This window comes from Netta rufina, assembly GCF_964035555.1.
Source record: "Netta rufina genome assembly, chromosome: 9".
NCBI classification, from domain to species: domain Eukaryota; kingdom Metazoa; phylum Chordata; class Aves; order Anseriformes; family Anatidae; genus Netta; species Netta rufina.
In genome coordinates this window covers 13,047,270-13,067,784 of record NC_140132.1, presented here as the reverse complement: position 1 = coordinate 13,067,784, position 20,515 = coordinate 13,047,270, and the positions used below count along the sequence as shown (strand labels likewise).

At 42.1% G+C, this 20,515-nt stretch overlaps 1 protein-coding gene across 7 annotated transcripts in view; it reads right to left on the bottom strand.

Annotated features, from left to right (window-relative positions):
- The window catches only part of YEATS2 (YEATS domain containing 2), a 48,683-nt gene that overhangs the window by 17,042 nt on the left and 11,126 nt on the right, over positions 1 to 20,515 (bottom strand). For 3 of the 7 annotated variants that reach the window (XR_014618704.1, XR_014618705.1, XM_084291918.1), the window contains exons 8-20: positions 20,222 to 20,333; positions 18,740 to 18,784; positions 17,567 to 17,753; positions 15,696 to 15,935; positions 13,640 to 13,798; positions 11,073 to 11,176; positions 8,308 to 8,415; positions 6,952 to 7,125; positions 5,438 to 5,696; positions 4,449 to 4,610; positions 3,010 to 3,122; positions 1,795 to 1,950; positions 913 to 1,089 (exon numbers count right to left, since the gene is read on the bottom strand). Coding sequence is in view for 5 of the 7 variants with exons in the window: in XM_084291918.1 (XP_084148044.1) it covers positions 913 to 1,089; positions 1,795 to 1,950; positions 3,010 to 3,122; positions 4,449 to 4,610; positions 5,438 to 5,696; positions 6,952 to 7,125; positions 8,308 to 8,415; positions 11,073 to 11,176; positions 13,640 to 13,798; positions 15,696 to 15,935; positions 17,567 to 17,753; positions 18,740 to 18,784; positions 20,222 to 20,333 (1,996 nt within the window). In the remaining 2 variants the exon portion in view is untranslated. The remainder of the gene's footprint in view (positions 1 to 912; positions 1,090 to 1,794; positions 1,951 to 3,009; positions 3,123 to 4,448; positions 4,611 to 5,437; positions 5,697 to 6,951; positions 7,126 to 8,307; positions 8,416 to 11,072; positions 11,177 to 13,639; positions 13,799 to 15,695; positions 15,936 to 17,566; positions 17,754 to 18,739; positions 18,785 to 20,221; positions 20,334 to 20,515) is intronic. The other 4 variants (XM_084291919.1, XM_084291920.1, XM_084291921.1 and 1 more) reach the window with 4 other exon arrangements.

Here is a 20,515-nt window from a genome sequence, read left to right as displayed (position 1 = left end):
AAAGCAAATTTCAGTATTTTCACCAATATGTGCTGTGTGTGCCAGGGTTCAGCTCTCTAAGGGAAGCACGGCCTCAACTCTCAACTTGTTTAAACCTTTGCCTCCCCATAGGGAAAAGCAGGAAGGTTGGGAAAGCCTCCCAGTGAACACACTTTCCTCTTCACTGCCTCATCCCCACCTGATGAACTCTATCTCCACTCCTGGTGGACAACCTGTACCAGCTGGACACATGGCTGCATGCCCCCCTCACTCCAGGAACACAAACGATTTACTTTCAACCTCACTTCATGGCAAAGCACCCCCATTCCTACGCTGCACTGTTAGGACTCCTCAGGGGTAGGGAGGAGTGACATCCATTGAATGCGGTCAGAACCAAAGGACCCTGAACCTTGGCCACCATGAAGCCTATTCACAACAGATTGGGCACTGAACATCGTTGAGTCTATGATCTCAGAGGAACAATCTACGCTCTAAGTACTGTTGGCTTTCACTGGCCTACTGGATGCAGATCTTCAGGCATTTTACATTCTTCTGCAAATTTTTGTGCTAGTGACAGATTTGGTGTTTAAAAGCCAGGTAGTCCAAAAATCTAATCTGTATGACTACAAAAGCTGTTTCAGATAAAGCTTTTCCTGCCTACCTGAATTTTAAAAGCTAAGAAGTGCAAGTTTTAAGTTTCCCTTCTTCCCTTGCTTCTTTACATAGTTTATGTAGAACAACAAGCAACTAATCTGCAAAGGAGTTAGTTTTGTACACAAAACCAGAAAACAACTAAAAAGCAGATAAACCAACAATGCTGACTGGAAGAAAAACCACTAACAGATTGTAAAGCAGAAGTCAACCTTTCTTGGGGATTATACTGGGTACGGTGCAAATATCATCTCCTAGTATGTTGGCAAGGTTGTTTCTCACCTGGGCCACCCCATTTGTGGGAAGGGCCACGGCAGGAGCAGCAGCAGCTGTGGTGATAACACCTCCTGATACTCTCAGCACAGTGGTACCAGGTTTGGAGAGCTGGGATGAGGCAGGCACTGATTTCAGAGACCCATCCGATATTTTCATCAGTGATGCCTGTCCACCAGGTGCAGCCTTGGAAAATAAATCCAGCATAGGATAAACAATATCAATACTGTATCTGTTGTTTTTTGTTTGCTTGTTTAAAAAACAAGATGAATGCTTCTTATATTACTGGGAAATATTTTAAAAATACTTTTTTCAGTGAAAGAGGTATTCCGGGACAAGAATAGTTGGAACACAATGACTACCTCAAATTCAAATTTATCAAGCTGTAGAGAGGGTTTTTTTTGGTGTTTTTTTTTTTTTTTTTTTTAAAGCCTACTGATTTAGAATTTTGGACAGTTTTCTGGAACTGGAGTTTGAGTTTCACAGGGACTATTCAGAAAAGAAAGGTCTCTTGAGTGATCTCAAGAGACCAAAAATTTCTAAGAGATGTAACAGGTGATTCATTTCTAAGGTTCAAATATTTAAGCACATTTTTACATTTATCTGTATTCACTCCTTTAATACTCTATCGTTAAGAAATCCTGGAGCACATTCAAAAACTAGCAGCCTAAGCTTATAAATGACCTACTTTGAGAACACTGGAAAACTGTGGTCCAATATCTACATATAAAAGTACATCTTTGTATGCTTTCATAGTGCAGCCATAACTGTAACTGTACAAAGAAAAAACTGACTACAAAAGGGGAAGCTCTCATAACGTGCAATTGTGGTTCCTATACTTTATCTGTCAAAATGCTGACCAGTAAGAGAAACACATCATTTGCAAGTTACCTGTGTAAATAAAGCCGTTTTCTGTCCAGTTATCACTTTTAATGCTTGTCCTTGCGTGGAAGATGTTCCAACTCCGACATTGCCCTGAACAACAGATGCTGGCGTCAGCTGCTTCCCAGAACTTTGAGGAGACGGTTGGCCAACCAGAAAGGTGCCCTGCTCCAGAAATAAGTCAGGGAGGTCAGCGTTTGAAACCACAGTTAAGAGTCAACAGAAATCTAAGAGTGACAATACTGCTACAGCCTGCAGCTGTAGAGGAACAGCAACATCTGCAGGTATTCAGTGATGCAAAATAATACTTTAAGCAGGCTTTTGACATTCTTTCTGTACTGCATAATCACAAACACTTGAATTAAAGAAGACAAAAAAAAAATCTGAAGTCCTCATCTTTGGCAACACTACTGAAAGGTCTGAAAGGAAGTCTCCTTCTCTGTCCACCTTCCAAGGGCAGAAAGCATGCCAGTGCCCCAAAACATTGTCTTCTAAAATTATTATTGTTAATTACTTTTACTTTTTTGTTAATTAGCTTTTATTGTTAATTAAATAATTGTTAATTACAATGGAGGATTCTGCACCCAGAGCTAGACATAGCTATCTCGGTGCAGAAAACTTTCGAACACAAAGGTAAAGGTGAAAAAGCTACAGTTCCCTATATACTCAGAGGCATCCACTAACAACCTACCATCTGAAGCCTTGCATCCCCTTCTATTTCACATCCTTATTTAGTTGTTGCTCTTTTCTCTTCATTCACCTACAGTCAAACATGGATCCCTTCACACAATCTTCTGTTTTATCATTTTTCTTCCTTTCTCAGCCTTGCTATTTCTCTCTAATAACTCTCCTTTATTCCCCGATCTATAAAGCTTTCCTAGAACTTCCATGTATCCTATTATGTAAGATGGATTTTCTACTATTATTAGTCTTATCACCTCTCCTAGTGTGGAGACCTTGCTCCCGTGCCATCATGGGCTCTTATTTCACCACCCACTACTTGCCCTGAGAAAGTGCTCCATGCTACTTTCTCAGCCCACAAGGCGCCAAGCCCTGAGGGAGTCCCACCCTGTAAGGGGAGGTAAGGTGCAGATATGTGCAAATAGTTATAAGCAAGTGGTAAAGCAGATACCTGGCAGAAGAGAAAAAGGCAAGGGTTGCTAGAGAGATCCACTGCAGCCTGAAAAACTGAACTGCTTCTATTAATATGCTTATGCTACTGACCTGGGGTGTCTGCTTCAGGATGTAGGATGTATAGGTGAGGTGCTGTGACAAGTTACTGCTTGTGCTTTGGGTTCCTCCTCCTCCACTATTTGTAGAAGAACCAGACTGGAGACCTGTAACCAGGACAAAAGGCTCTTTGGTAACCAGACAATGTCAGTTGCTGAAGTATCCCTGTGTACACAAATAATTGAGAACTGCTTGCAAGATGCTTGCTGTAACACATTATGTAACCGAGTAATATCCAGGCACAAACACCGTAATTTCCCAGTACAGCACAGTTCAGAAGCACTGCTGTGCCCTCTTATAGGTCAGCAAATACCATGAACAAAAGGAGATATGGGGGGAGTAAGGACTGGTGGGCATGAAAAGCTCATTTCAGGCTGATGTGAAATTTCTATTGAAGAAAACACTGTCCAACAGGTAAACTGTTTCTAATCAGTCTTTTGCAGGTTATGAATCTGCAGCAGAAGCTCTGGAAATACTTCAAATACTAGCTATGCTGCTGGTATCTACCTTCTTATATATTAAGGTGAATAATCTCTCCTCCCCAGTGTCAGTATCAGAACTATGAGCAAACACCTTGTACCCAATCCATCTCCCATGTTAAAACCCAGCCCCAAAAACAGAGACATTCTGAAGAAGGCTCACAACAAAACTCTATATCTACACAGTCCCAAACCTGCTGTATTCTTTTCCTATAGAATCATAAAGGTTGGAAAAGACCTCCAAAATTATCTGGTCCAACCATCCCCCTACCACCAGTATTACCTACTAAGCCATGTCCCACAACCAACCTTTTCTTAAGCTACACAATGCAAGAGCACACTGCAGAAAAAATACTGCTCATTTGAAGTATTTTTGCAGTGCTGTTCTCCAGGTATTTCACGGCAAGTTTGATTCATAAGCCCATTACCAACAAAGCGTTTCTGCTGGTGTCAACTTGGGGTCAAGCCTTTTATCAATATTCAAATCTATTTCTTTCCATCATTCTAGATACAGTTAACTTGTCCTTTTCAAAGCTAGCTTATTACGTTTCTAGTTTTTCCAGGGTCTCTTTCCATTACTTATAAATAGATTTCACAACTGCATTCAAATCCAGCTCAGTTCTACATTATGAAAACGCAGTTGTCTCCCCGCAGAGAAAGCATCATTGTACAATGAAGGCAATCTTTCACTGTGAATTATGGGGAAAGTTAGTCTGCTTTCAGCACAAATAGTAAGACATGGGAACCCTGAATGTAAAGCAGTTTCATCTAAGATGGAAGACACTTTTGACATCTCAGCTTTTTAGCTCCATGTACTGTGTTGTTGCGAACAAAGAACCCCCATCCCATTATTGACTTTCACAGTACCAGGATGCATTATAGCAAAAAACCCAAACATATTAATTACACAGTGATTACATTATTTAAGGCATTAGATTTCCCTGTAAGACTAACTAGCATTATTTGTGGCTCTCAGTATGGCTCCTTGGGGTATCAGAAGCAGTTTTCCTTTCCCGGAAGGATTCTTGCTGTTGGTGGTGAGGTACAGTTTGGTGCCCGGTGGCAAGTTTGCCAAGTTTGCCAGGTTGGTGGCTGGTAACTGCAGCGTAGCCATGACTAGAAAGAAGGAATAAAAAGAAAAAAATTACTGCTTGCAGAGGCCAGTACGCAATGAAGTCTGCACAGAATGGAAGTACTGGGAGTGATCTAGCCTTTGATAATCCATGCTTAGCTGGCCTAACTGAGATTAACTCCACCAGTGACGCACAAACACATTAAACAGGTCTGAAAAAAACCTCAGTGTGCAGTACTTATGGCCGCAGGCTAAAGAAGCACAGTGGTGGGGTTTGCAGGCTTGAGTCTAGAAGCCACACAGTACCCTTCAAACTGTCCAGGGTCTGAGCTGAGACGTGCAGCTAAAGCCAGCGGCGCACACAAGCAGGCTGGGGGCTTCTGTCCACATTCCCATAACTGTAAGCATAGGGGAAGATATGAAGATGCAGGAAGAACAGTTTGACTTTTGTTTGTTGGGTTCAAGAGTTCCTTTGAACATCCAAAGACCACAATGCTGGTCAAAAGTATGAGACCTGGCTCCGTGAAAGTCCACCAGGTGTCTAGCACATTCCCCAGCATATGCCGGTGATCTCCATGCCCCAGGACACCTCAAACACCCCCTACCAATGTAAGTGAGGGCCATCTGCAGGTCTGACCAAACTGTGTACTCTACTCAAAGAACACTGCGTGTTGTGAAGTACTTGTGCTCTCTTCCCTTACAGTTAATGAGTTCAGATTCTGTGATTATTACCACACTAGCCTCAGTCAGCCTGAATTTCCATAGAATTTCCTATTCATTGTCAAGCTTTACCATCAAACAATTATTTTAAAGTTGAAAGAATCATTATAGAGCCATCATGAGCCATTAACAAGGTATAAAATTACTCTACCTGATCCTTGAGATGTACTTTTCTGAGCACCTGTGGAAGCAACTTGCGCCTTTGTTATAGTCTGCACAGGCTGAGCAACAATTGTTCCTCCACCTCCACTCACGATGGCTTTGGCTACACCTTGAGTCACAACCTGTTTTGGACCAACAGCCTTTGCTACTGAAGAACTAGATTTTGCCACAAGTATCTGGCCACCACTGATAGCCACCGCCTGTTTCACTGTCGACTGTAAAGCAGAACCAACTGGAACGCCAACAACCTGCAACAAATAAGTATTGGGTGATGTGCTTCTTGCAAGAGGAACCACTTGAAATCTAGCTGGTATGCTACCTCCATCTCTAGACATTTCAGGATGCTTTCTACATGTCTACTCATGTATAAAGGCTATGCATTCTGAAACAAAATTAGATTGGCAAGAGGCCAGCTCCAGGTAAAAGGCAATAAACTGTTAAACACAGTCAGGATTTCAGAGTAACTACAGAAGACTGAGTACATTCAAATTACAGAGCAATTTCATTTTTCTCTGATATATAAACAGCAGATTTGTTCCAACTGAGGATAAGGCTTGCCTTGGTGAAACAAAGAAATCCAAAGATTTAGTTTCAACACATTCATAGGAACAGACTCCCTGGGAAAACTATGGCCTCAAATTAGAACCTGCCAAGTGCTTCAATTTTGTCTGTTGACAATATCCACAGGCAAACACAGAGTTTGCATACCTGCTCAAACAGTCAATGAACTGTTGAAAATGCAAATATGTATTTACTTATGCAAAATTCAGCCCTCCATATGTAGTCCCTTGTGCTCGGCACATGATTTCACCGTATCTATCACGCAAAGAGGCAAGAAGGGAGAGAACTTCTGACATCACTAACATCTCCATCTCAGAAAGGAGACAGAACACGTTAAGGTTTCAAATACGTACATATTTTCCTGCTCAGAACATGCTATAAACCTCTGTCATCTTGTCACTGAACATTTTTGATGTCTTCTGAGATGCTGCGTCACCCGTCACGGCAGCACTGCAATCACTCAGGTAGGATTGCTTCCACCTTACACTGGCTCTATCCCAGCCCTCACCCCTACCCCTTATTTATCCTGCTCTTTTTTTTTTGTTGCAGGCATGTTGTCCAAGGAAAGAATTCACCTCCTGTTAGAGAGACCTGGATGAATTTCATCAAGAGCTGATGATTGCAGCCAACTTTCTGGGTTGTCAGGATCCAGTTCAAAACCACCTCCACCCCACTGTTGCAATGGGCTAGACAGAGATGGGAGATGTTTTCCCCGAACAACAAAATGCAATAGTGCCTGCTCACTCTGCTCCCTTCTCAAGGACAAAAGCTAAGCATGGCATGAGCCACTCTGTGCACAGGAGGAAACTAGCCAGTCGGGGTGCCCCTGCCTCTTTCTGAGATGGAACTAACCCCACGCCCCGAGGACAAGCACGAGGTGTTGCAATGAAACTACCCGACAGATGACCTGCACCAACCCAAAGATGCCCAAGTGCCTCATACCTTAGACTGTACCGTCCCCTCGCCTGTGCTCACAACTGGCTTTTGCGGTGACAAGGCTAACATGTGGCTTCCTTTTACAGTGACATACTGCTGCACAGAGGTCTGCGGGGCTGTCGCTGTTGCTGGTAGCTGGGGTTGCTGGGGCAGCTCTCCTGGTTCCTGCTTTATTATCACCTTTTAGATATGAAGAAAAAAAATAAATAATGCCACCACAACAGAAAAAAAAAAAGTAACAAGCAACTCTAAATGACTGGGAGTCATTTCTGGAACAGCCTGTGTGCCCTTTCTTACAGACAACAGCCAGTAACTCAGATGTGGTTCTCACACACCATCAAGGGAACTCTAACTCACCTCCCAAACCTAAAATGAGGGCTGCTCCCAGCACAAAAGTGTGCGGGGGGTCTGTACTTACAGAGCATTCCAAATTTGAAAGGCGCTTACAGAAATTAAAGAACCACAGACAGTGGTAATAATACTACAACTACTGGTTCTACTCACATACTAACATCACTAACATCTCCATCTCAGGAAGGAACCAGAACACTTTAAGGTTTCAAATACCTAAGTATTTTCCTGCTCAGAACATGTTATAAACCCCTTTTTTTTCCCCTCTATCTTGCAAAATTATAGCTAATATTATAGGTGTAGATATAACCAGATGTAGATACTGTAACTGGTTAAAGACCATATTACTCTCTTGTGTGTAGCTCGACATGACAATGTATTTCTCTGGAACAGGCCCTAAATCTAAATCACCAAACCTAAAATCACTAAACCTAAATCACCAAAATCAGCAACTCAGGAAAGGCTGTTGATTTTTTTTGTTTGTTTGCTTTTTTTTTTTTTTTGCCTTTTATTTTTTTTGGTAGACTGCTGTAGATACTGTAACTAGTAGGAAGCATTTTTTCAACTTTTTAGCCGAATCACCAAATATTGCCTAAAGCCTTAAATTCAGTATGGTAACATTTAGGGAAATGTATACACACATGACAACATCTGACACTCAGAAATCACTAGAACATTTTGTTACAAACTCCTGACATATCTTCTACTGACTACTTTTCTGTATCCCACCAAAAAATAACTTTAAAAACCAGCCTCAATATGACAGTGATTCAAAGAAAAAACAAGAAAGGATGAAAGAGATGATGAAAAGAAAGACCACAGGAACAGCAGAGCCACAGGAAAAGAAGTCAAGATACATCTTTTGAGAGGTGATAGAGAGCCCTCGGCAGCAAGACACATTGGTTCCAGTTAAGTTTTACATGCACTGGAAGTTATACAGTCTGTGGCAAAAGTTAGCATGAAATGCTAATACTGTGCTCCTTGTCCAGGCACAAAAGCCAAGAGGAATACCTTTGTAAAAGCTCCAAGTCCTCCAGTGACTGATTTGGGGCTTTGCACCTTGGAATGACTCCCAATGGGACAAAGGGGTGGCATGGTGGCAAACAGGGAATCCTCCTGCTGCAAATAGGAAGATGTGGCCAAAAAAAATTGGTGAAACATCCAACAAAAGAAAGAAAACAAGTCATTAGTAACAGAGGGTAGCATGGACAAGCTGGGCAATCCCAAATAATTACCTGTACAAATAAGCCATTTCCAAAAATCAGTCAACATTTATGTAACAAGAATATAATTTATTTAATACAATTTGCTTAATTAAAATTTGTTTTCTAGATTGTATCTCCAACAGCAGTAACTGTTTCTTACCATATCATACACAAATAAAAGAAATCAACATGTGTCCCCCAGCAGCTTTTTATACAAAGCATTTCAGAGCTGCAAAATTAAGGCAGGCTAATAATTGGCCTATTTTAGCCTTGAGACGGGAAGTCTGGGTGAGCATCTTATCGATGTGCAATAAATACCTGCGGGAGGGTGTGAAGATGACAGAGCTCAATAGTATGCAATGAAAGGACAAGAGTCAATGGGCATGAATTGAAATGCAAGAAATTCTGCTTAAACATAAGGAAAACCTCTTTCTTCCTGTCCCCCCCCCCCCCTTTTTTTTTTTTTTTTTTTTTTACGGTGATTGAACACTGGAACAGGCTGCTGAGAGAGGCTGTGGCCTCTCCAGCCTTGTAGATACTCAAAACCCAACTGGACACATTTGTGCATAACCTGGTCTAACTAACCCTGCTCTGGGCAGAGAAGTCGCACTGCATGGTCTCCACATGACCCTGTCTCCTCAACCACTCTGCCAATCTATGCCCGATCTCAGAAAGAGAAGAGTATCTGAGAAGAAACAAGTTACGGAGAACAAAAAAAATATATATCCAATTTAATCTGCAAGCAAACTTATCTCAGATACTGATGGCACAATCTTCTCAGGCAGAACTCATGAATTGGCACAAACAGTGAGGCTACCTACCTACATGGAATAAAAAAAAACATTTCTACACCTGCAAAATGGTGCATCTGTCATTCCTCAATCCGAGGCTGGTTGAGGCATCACGTGCATCTGAGGAAGTCTGGCCTTATGTTTTGCTTAATTAAAATAATTGTACTCTTTTACAAGCAACGTGAACTCTGAGACCGGTTTCACAACTACTTAGTCCATCCTGGGGTTGGATCATGACCAAAAAGGCCTCGGACTCTAAACCAATGCTCCTACCATCTTCCTTGTGCTGACACACAGCTGAAAATAGGTTCTTTTTCAACCAGAGGAATTGTTTGTTCTGGTTCACCACATAGCTACACAACTGCTAGCAAACAGGAAAAGGTGTGAAGATAAGTTCAGAGGCACAACCAGACTTTTCAAGAGCAGCGTGCATATTGGGCATTTTAAAGTGCCTAAAGGAACACAGGCGGAAGTAATTTTAAAAACTACCAAGAGCACTTCCACATAGCGAAGGGATGAAAAAGTGGTAAGTGAAGCATAATCTCTTAACATCACATTGAACTATCACACATCCCAACCTCTATGAAGAAATTACCAAATTATCACTTTTCCACTAACCAGAAGGCATAAAATCAAGTCATGGACATAAATCAAGTATATTTCTGTTTACAGTTAGGATTATTATTTTTTAAAATACCTTCAGACTTTAACTGACATTGCCCTGGAAATACAGATTCCAACTTTTATTAATGATATGTGCCTACTTTGACTCTCTTAAAACCTTACAGAAAGAACTGTCCCAAATCAGTGAAAAATAAATCTTTTGTTTTTGTTTTTTTTTTTAACGTTAAGTGAAATCCTTAACATCCAGGCTCTTAAAAAGCAGAATAGCCAGCTGCACACCTGACATTTAAAATGCTACTCCAAAGTAATTGCTCCCGAGAGCAATTGTCAACACATTTTTCTTAACAGATGTAGGACGCATTTCAGTTCCAAATGTGAAACCATTTGCTCTCTGCAGGCTGACTGAAAAACCTCCACCCCTTCCCCACCATATCCAGGACTAACATTCTTGTGACTCAGAGACAGGGAAACGCTCCTGTTTTCAGCAGCACACCCACCAGATGCTTTCAGAAAGAACCTCACTGACGCCACTTGCCTGACAGAAATATCGTTCCTTGTGCAAGACGTGGGAGAGGTTTTATCTGAGATAATTCAGCTCCATACCTTTGGGGCTTTGCAGCTAGAAGCGTGAACCTTATTCATCACTGTTTGTTTATACATTCAGTTACTCTACTGTTTACATGAACGTTTTTCTAAACGTAGGCAGTTGTAAAGCCATTAAATGACCTATTTTCAGGCTGCTAGGAAAAGCTGCTGCACAAGATAATGAGCCAAGTGGAGGTTTTGAGGTAGGCACCTCTGGTTTAATCATATACTGTCACTAACAGAGTGAAAAAGATCAAAGTCAGTTAGAGAAGAGCTCTCTTGACAGATAAGACATATTGCGAGCTATGCCCTTTACAGATTTCCTTGTAGAATAGCAAAAAAATGGTGCCTTTAAACAGAGGAGTAGGCAAGTTTAATTAGAGCTGCATGAATCAACGCTATCATCTTGTATAACCACCACGTTCTCATGGGTACAGCTGTTTGAGTAAATCCTCATATGAAATGAGGACCAAAAGAGTTGCCTGAAATGTAGAATTTATAATACTAAAAAGCCCTACTGAATAGGAAGCTGGGTTTTAAACAGAAAGTATACACCTAATAAGAACATTACCTTGACAGCTGAGGTTACAAAGCCGCTCCCATGGGTCTTTGATACAGGAGATCCAGTCCTGTGAGAAGCCTGACAAACATTTGTCAGTTTGCTGGTTGGGCTCCCTGTGCATCGGGAAATAAAGCAGATTTCAGGTAAGAGCCGAATCTATATTGCCCCTGAGGTACACATAACGAGGTCGGTACATCAGTGGGAGTTAGCATGGGCACAAAACAAATCAATTTTCATTACAAATGTATTAGGTCTTTGTCTCCATCACCTGTATGAAATGAAAAAGGAGACTGCAGTGTTTGTTAAGAGTTTCTCACTTGTACTTCCCCCCAGGTGGCTCTAAAACCCAACATGGCTCCGTGATGCTCCTGCACAATTTTCACATACAGGATCCACACCCCAGACAACTCCCTGTCCACTCAGAGCTGTCTGCTGCAAAGGGTCAAGTAACTCCTGGATAAGTGAGCATAGCAGCTACCAGTGAGAATTCAGGCAGAATCTGCTGATGCAAACATAGCTCCCTCCACTGCCCAGAAACCCTCTGAACCTACGCTAGCCTTAAACACTGGTATTGGGAAGGTTTGAAGGAAACTGGGAGGAAAAAGGAAGGTCAGAAAAGGAGGGACACTGGGTGAGGAGTAACCAGAGGAATGGACAGAGCAAGGCAGGGAAGAGGAAGAACTAAAAACGAAGAACAAAGACAGGCTCCTGTGGCTAAAGAACGCTGCTCCTGGAAAATTGTGCCACAGCACTGCCCTCCTCCTGCACCTGAGATGGGTGGGGGAGTTCAGGCACAAAAGGTCAGCGCTGAACTGGCCCTGTATTATTAGGGTATGAATACAACCTGTTGCTACTTAGCAGCACTTTGGTTACTGCTGCAGGTTTGATTTTGTAGCTCCATTTGTTTAAGAGATGCCACAGCTCACACATGAAAACACAGTCATAGTCTCTCACACGGTTGTTTTACAAACCGCACTTACATTTAAAAGTAAACTGTGCAGCCATTTCTCAAAACAATGGGATTTATAAAGTCTGGCTTACACAAAACATGAAGTTTCAGACCTTAGTCCTTTTTTAAATATGATCAGCAGTTTTATCAAAAAACATCCTGGTGACTTTGTCCATACGCATTACCCTCAATCCCACCCAGCTCCCAAAGCCCAGTCCCACATTCCCCTTGTTCCACATGGGGTCTGGTGACGTGGCTATCCGACAACAAAACAGTTTAGGGAGGGGAAGGTATTAATTTCCTGCTCTGCTGCTGATCTGATTTGGCTGATGTAGGATAAAGGGAAGTGGCAGGACTACAAAGGGAAGGAGAGACAGCAGGCAGTTTCTTTCAGGCCAGTCTGTACTTAAATAACACTGATGTAGTGGGAAGGTGCACCTTTAGTGGCATTCAGACTTGCACGTCCAAACCACCTGGTACTTCTACAGATCTATCCTCTGTGCAAAAATCACTACTACGAGAATACGAAAGTTACCCAAACCATGACAAACTACGTATGCAGAACAGACAGTCAGGCTGAAGGTAAAGGAAGAAACAGAAGAAAAGCAAAATGAAAAGCCCTACTGGTAAAAGAGCTTCAGCATTACCAAGAAAGACCCAAAACACACTTAAAACATTCAGCTGTGCTTTCCCTACTAAATCCCCCTGTGATGAAATTAAAATGTGCACAACATGGCAGCTGTGTTCCCTCACAGAAAAGGGAACATTACCAAGAGATCTATTTTTGCATTTTTATAGCCGTGCACAACAGCCACTTTGTGTCACATGGACACTGCAGCTCAACACACAGCTCTGCAGAACCATTCTGAGATGCTGGTAAGCACACACATCCACAAACAAGTGCGCTCTTAGAAAGCCATTCTTGGCCACAAGTTGTAACACATAAATGGCTTTTGAGTGATTTTTCCTCCAGCACTTCCACACAGATTAGCAGTTGACTACCACAGCCATCACCCAGTCTCCTGGGGGTCAGTGCTCTTCCCCTCCTGGCCCTAGGCTTCTGTCCCTTTTCAATGCACCAAGGGAATCCAGTTAGAGGAATCCAAACTGGCTGCATTCAGACCAGCTAGAAGTTGAGAGCAGCAACAAGAACTAACCTCTGTTCTCCTGGTAACCTGGCTCTATCAACCATTTCAACACGCTTACAGCACAGGACTTAGGACTAGACCCGTAAGATGCTGCCAGCTCCCCATGCTCTTTGCCCATGCCCAAGACAGAGTCCTCACCCAAGCACCCGTGTGCCATTTCTGTTTAAAACCTCCGTTCATCACAACCTCAACTCCCCTTCCCTTTTGGCTGTACAGATCAGGCTCTCTCTAAATAGAGATCTACAAATTCCCTTCAGGCTTACACCATGTGCTGTTCCCTGAAGGGAGTCAGTCATGTTAAGCTCCACCATACCCTCAACCATGCTCCAGGACACTTAAGCAGCACCACCACTCTTCCTTTGCTGAGTGCTCTTGTAACAGCACAGACTGAAACGCAGTTATTGCAGTCATCACTTAAAAGGGAGAGCAAATTGGATGGGTAAGACTAAGTCACTGCCTTCTTTGATCACACTACACACCTGTGCTTGTGGCTGCTGCTCCAACCATCTGTCCAGGCTTGTCCACAACAACATACGGGTTATTAATGACTGAACTAGCAGAGCCTTGCTTCATGTGCACCGGAGTGGAGGTTGGGGTACGAGGTAGCGGAGATGGACTAGGGGTCGATATTGGAGAACCTTCAGAAAAAAAGTCCAATGCTTCTATCTTGTAAATGTTGTGAGAACACAAAAATACAGCAATAGTACTTGTACAAATGGTTTAGAGAAGGAATATCTTTGAGGATGCATTTCCCAGCCTGAGACAGATGTTAGGATTTAGAGAAGAAAGGGTGAATAGAATGAAAGTTAAAAGGAGTGTAAAGCACTACGGCTCATACCTACCCCGGACATTCTCTGTCTGCCAGGACAAACAGGGTCCAAAGGGAACTTTAGAAGCTACCTAGTCCACCCCTGAATCCTGAGGTGGATTATCATCATGTAAATCATTCTCACTGCCAATGAGTCCACCCAATGAGAAGAAGAAAGAGAGCAGAGTTCCTTGATGTGTGCTCTCTTTCCCTCTTGGAGCCCATGCTGCAGGCACCCCAAGCCAAGAACCAAGCAGCTCACACAACAGGCTGTGTGATACAGCAGCTAGCAGGCAGGCCAGACCACTCTTGTCTCTTCATTGCTCTCATTACAGCAGAAGACCTTGAAAGCAAACAGTATAGAATGTGCATCTTCTGGTTAAGAGGACCAGGATAGAGAGAGAGAAACAGAAGAAAAAAGATGCACAAGGGGGTAAGAAAGAAATGCAGAGATAAGGACAGGCAAGAAAAGTCATCAGAGAAAGAAGGCAGCAAGCATGCTAAACTTCAAGTGCCTGTCAATCTGCTTTCTTGGCAGCAATTGACTATTAAAATGGAACATAAATGCTCATCAAATAAATTCTTTTTCTTATAAGCTGCTCTAGAAATAGGAAAGGGGTGATTTTTCTCAGCAGACAGAGAGCCTTGGAAAATACTTTGCAGAGCAACATTTATATTGCAAAGAGCAACAAAGAATAGGATTTTAAGAAATAGGATTTTAACAAGGATTTTAAGAAAGAGAGGACGCACTATAATTATTGCTTTCTGGACAGCCTTGGAGAAAGATTAGGAGTAGAGCTTATTGGGAAAGAAGAAAACATTTGGCATAGGTTCAAATATAAATCACTAGCACTTTGAAGGTATCAAGGAGAAATATTGAAATTTTGAATAAAAAAAGCACAGTTGAGGAAAATGAGCTGGGAGCAAGGTGACCATTAGAAATCACACACACTGATCACCTAAGATGCTACATCCTCTAACCTGAACACCAGAAAATGAAGGAATGTAGCGGGTCATCTTTCAGCTTCATAATATTTGACACAGTGAGCTATACATTAAAACTTTTTGATGTAAAACATCATCCAATGGATGGCACCATGCCCAGGCAGGGAAGGGACTGTATGTAAAGTGAGTAAACAGCACCTTGACCGTGTTTGGCTGGGAAACTATCAAAAGAGCATCACATTGCTCACTGCAGTCAGCTGAAAAATTAATGCAGAGGCTGCATGTCTGGAAGAGGAAGACCGAAGTTGTTCCATCTGAGGAGATATCACAAGTATAAGAGGGACCATTTGAGTGAACAAGGTTGAAAATAATTTGCCAAGTAATCAGAAAGGGATTTCTTCTTAATCCTTCCCCGTTGTCTGAAAGAGGGAGGGAGAAGAACGGCTTTTTCCCCACATACAAACAGCCCGCATGGAAGTTGTGTCCTTGCCTGGGCCTTTCTGTGGGTAGCAGTCCAGTTAAGGACTATCATTTTCGCACCTAAAAGTATTCATGAAAAGGGAGAGCACAGCTCTCATCCCACTTTTGATCTCATGTGAAGTATTTCACACTTGCGTTTTTTTCCTTGACCATTAAGAAGTGTGTTCAGCTCCTTACTCTAGTTTCCTACTGCCTGATGTTCAAACATTCAGGCAATCAGGGGAAGGACACAAACCGAGTCCAGCTTGTTCAATCTCTTGCTTTCCAGGGTGAAGCACTCAGATAGGTAAACTAACATTCACCTGATACAATCTTGCAACTCATGGTGATAGGCTGGAAGGATTTTCCGGGTGACTCTGCAGGGCTTGGAATCTGACCTTGAGGCACTATTTTACAGCTAGCTGCAATGGGTTGGAAGGCTGAATTTCCATGAGAGCCAAAGGGAACTTTCTGGGTGGCTAATTTGGTGGGAGTCCGTTCTATCGAAGATGGCAGGGAATAAAACGTGGCATGTCTTTCGGTTTCAGCATTCCCAGGGAATCCTGATTAAAACAGGGAAAAGAAGAGAAATAGATCTTAGGCTGAGACATCTAATTCCTTACTGTGCTTCTCTACACAAACAAAACAAACGTATGACAAATGCCCTCTGGAAGGAAGGAAGGAGAAAGCAACTGGTGGGCAGTGCTCAACAGGGAGAAAAAGGTGTGAAGGGAGTTGCTTCTGCGCACATCTGTCAGGTTTGTCTCTGAACCAAAGAAAAAAAATGTGAACATACACAGCCTGTTCAGCTTTGGTAGGTCATCAGCCACTTCTTACACATTTTCTTTAAAAGACTCTTCCACTGACAGAAAGCCGTGGATAGTGTTGTGTCCACAGACAGGGTTTCACACAACTAATGTAGAATTTCCTTCACAGGAAATCTTGCAGTGCATTTTTTGGAGTAAGAGCACGAGGAAACCAACTGCTGCCTTCTGACCCGGGCTAAGGAATCAGTCTTACCTGATGTAAAAGGAGGTTATTTAACCTTGACCTGATGAGAGAAGCCACTGCCATTTTGCCTAAGAAAGAGGCAGTTTTACCTCCTTTCTCCACCTGAAGGTGCTGCCCATTTTCATGTTTCAATAAAACGGTGTGCATTTAAAATTTGGCTTCATTTCCTCATTTTTAGCTGTGCTGCCATAAGAAAACACTGAACTTAAACAGCATTCTTCTTGCTAAGCCAGGACAATGCCCCTGGCATTGCACCACTGAGCAGAAAGCTCACCATGCAAGACCTGAGCATTACAGCCATTCCTTTAACACAGGAATTCAGGACAGATTACTAAAGGAATGAAACCGTGTTGCATGTGATCATATTTTGAAATACAGTTGCTGTTTCCAGCAAATTTCTCTCACTAAATCATACAAACCATAAAGACCTCCTTGTTTCTCTGAGCAGTTAACTGAGATTTGTCCTAATATTATATATTACAGAAAAAAAAAAAAAGAAAAAAAAAAGAAAAAAAAAAAAAACAGTATCAGAGGCACAGTTTTTAATACTTCCCACAATCTAGAAATCAGAATAGTGTGCTGAAGTGGCCAGTACCTAGATTGCTTCAGGCAATTCCAATGATGCTACAGCATCAATTGCCAGCACATTGCAGTGGGCACTGCATTTCCAGATCTTACAGGTGGGAATGAGACCAACAAATATACACTAAGTCTTCCACTCTCTACTTTCACCATCACAGTTACACAAAAAGTTTTTCCTCAAACACATCGCATGTTAGGAACCAACAAATATAACTGAACACATCATTACACTAATTCCTTAAATGTATACACAGTCCCCAAGACATCCAGAAACCTAAAAGCCCTCTGAAAACAGTCTGCCAAGAACAAAACTACAAGTGCTATTCAACAACCTTTTTCCAACTACGCACACTGAACGAAACTCCACATTCACTAAGTTTAACAAAACAGAGCTCGCTCAACAAACTCAAAAAAAAAAAGATTTAAAAAAATCAAATAAATGACAACAATTTCTAAATTATGTTTCCTAGTACAATAAGAAAATAATTGTCTGAGGTAAGCAAAGAGGAGGTATCAACCTTTAAGCCAAAGGAACTATTAAGAGAAAGTACCCAGAAGCCGTTCCAAGAATTCCAGTCGCACCAATACCCATTTGCTTTACCTTTGTCTGCAGAAGCATCTGGGCTGGAGTCCCGCAGCTGTTTAATTGGCGAAGAAGCTTTGACTGGTGCTGGGATACTCAATGGCAGTGGTAAAGATGTAGGAACATCAGAAAGGTCGGACTCTGAAGACTGGGAAAAAAGATATTCCTCGCCGAGCGAATGTCTATGTAGCTCCACATCCACTACCTTCCAGAAACAGGTGAAAAGATGACATTAGTATCCAGTAGTTAGGTAAAGATTGTGAAAACAACTATGCCTTTTTAACTATTATTTTAAATGTCTGGAAACCTCTGCCCTTCCTCCCCCAAACTCCGCATAAAATTTCCATCCATTTCCATGAAGCTCCCCAGGGCTAAGACAAGAATCTTTCAACACTAAAGCACCATGGTAAAACAGAGCATCTCTCAGTCCCCGGGGAAATCTGAATAGCAAACACCGTAAGGAACACAAAGCCCAGGCTCCAGGTGAGCTCCTTAGGGACAGGCACAAAACTGTAGCTTGCCTTTTTGATAAGGTCCTCAGAAAGGCACCACTACATCATCTACTCTTCAAAAACGTACTTTCATCACCATAGCAATTTCATGTTAAAGTTTTCTCTACAGATTGAAAAGCTGAAGCAATGCTATTTCAGAATAAAAATTTCCATTCAGTACAGTCTAACAGGGGAAAAAATAATAAAAGAAACTTTAGGGATATAACAAACTGAGTAATTCATTCATTTCTTTTATTTAAAGTTTTCAGAGTTAATTTTCCATGAAGGTACTGAATGTTGACGTGGGCAGACCTTTTCTTAATTTACTGCATATTTTCAGCAGAATAGCTAGCTTTAATTTAAATTCTTGATGTTCGAAATCTGTAGCACATTAGAAAGCAAATCAAGACATTTGGTACCAAAGGCTCCAAAAAGAAACAAAGAACTGTAGTACAAGTTAAATTCTTTATGAAAGAGCTGGAAACAGTTTCCTCTGAACTAGAAAGGGAAAAATGATTGTTGTTGTGAACAGTGACAAGGTGTCATAATCGTTTCATTTAACAAGAGAGCAAAACCTACATTCCAGAAATTGTGAAATCAAATGGGTCTGACTCAGTGCTCAGTCCCTTCTATCTTTTTCTTTCTAAACATCTTTAAGGGAATCAAAGTACAACATCCATCCCGCAAACAGCTGGCTCACCGTTTCTGCGCCGAGTGTCTGCAGGCCTGTGTAAGTCCTGTCCAGCTGGATAAAGCAATAAGATATGTTTATATTAACCAATGCAGAGGCAGCACGTTAGCTAGAATTTACAGTACTACCTGTTTGAAAGGAGTTGAAACTACATCAGACAAGCAGCAGTGCATCAGGTCGGTTCTGAACCCATGGGGCCAGAAAAACGTGCACTATTAAGGACCCTCTTCTGCTAAGAAGCCAACCACAACCCAAAGCCCACACTGAAGTAGAAAGGAGCAAAAAAGCTGAAGGAAATGAGATTTGTTGGGGAGATACTATTTCGTCTAAGAATAGCCTTTGAGGAATATCTTTTTTTGATTCCTGAGGCCTAAATAAAGAAATAAACAGCATGGATTTGCTGACTCAAGATCCTCACACTACTCTGCCAGGTATGAGCATCAGAGAGTCTTCTCACGAGTGCTTCTATTATGAAGCATGACAAGTAACATTTTCAGTTATTTTTATGCCATAGACTGGCTCCATTTTCCTCTGTAGGCTGCACAACACCCACCATGCTGTTCGCAATTTCTTCTGAAGTTCAGCAGAAGCTTGAGTCACGCAGCCACACGGAGGTGCAATGCATCACAGGAGGTTCAGTGAAGGAAGCTAGCCCACACAGGAGGAATGGGACTCAAGCACGTAAAGCAAACTGCATCAGCTTATACGCTTCAAGTGTTCAAAGGCAAGTGTTTTTCTCCAAGCACATTTTTCTCATAGTCTACATTAAACGTTCCCAAGTTCCAAGGAAACATTTTCAATCTTCTCTACTGTCTCCATATGTGGTTACACCTCGGTATTTACATTAGTAGGAAAACCATAATTGCAGGTAGGGCTTAAATAAAACTAATCATGCTGCTCACATGAAAATAAACCAGCCCAGGACTTAATGCCTCTAATGCTAGGCACTGCTAATTAAAACAAAACCAACAGGATTGGCCTAGTTTACCAGGGCTGCTGCATGCTATAAATCCTATTGAATGTCACAGGGCAGGTGAATGATTTGAAAGAAGGCTCTGTTCAGAAGGAACGAGCGGCAATCTCAGCCTCTCCCTGCCCACTCTGCCATCAGAGATAATCTCTAGCTGGTACGTGCAGGTGCGGAAGGAAGACAACAGTTACAGCAATCACTGCCAGCGGAAAGACAGCCCTGCAGCAACCTGTCAAGCTAAAGCCAGCGAGAGCATGCTAAAAATCTCATGCTGTAGGGGAACAATAGGTAAATGCTTTGCTTCTGCAAAGCTGGGCTCCTTGGCTACGGCATGGCCTTTAACACAGGCAAGGTAAGGGACTTTCCTGGATCTTTTTTGATTCTTCATTTCAACTGTTCATGTGTAAAAGAACAGCAGGGAAAAAATACAGAGACAGAAGCACACACATACAAGCGGATGCTCTTCTAGATCACGCAGAGAGCTCATTTAATTGCCTTTCTCAAACATTCTATTCAAATACCTTCAGATTGTGTATGATATCAATCCTCTTGTTCTGGCTATCCTTAAAGTGTATCTGGACTCTCACAGGGAATTCTCCCCAGCCTCTCCTGGTCAGGTGGAATGGAGGTTCTCTGGAAACAAATGGTGATTCACATTTTGTATGCAGAACAGGTAGAGCTTTCACCTACCTCTTTTGCAGAAAGCCAAAAACTGCTTGTCTAACTGACAACCAAAGCTAGCTTAAGGCCTGCTATTCACGACAGAGAGAATGCAATCAAACCCACAAATTCTAATTTTGGGGAGAGCTGAAAAC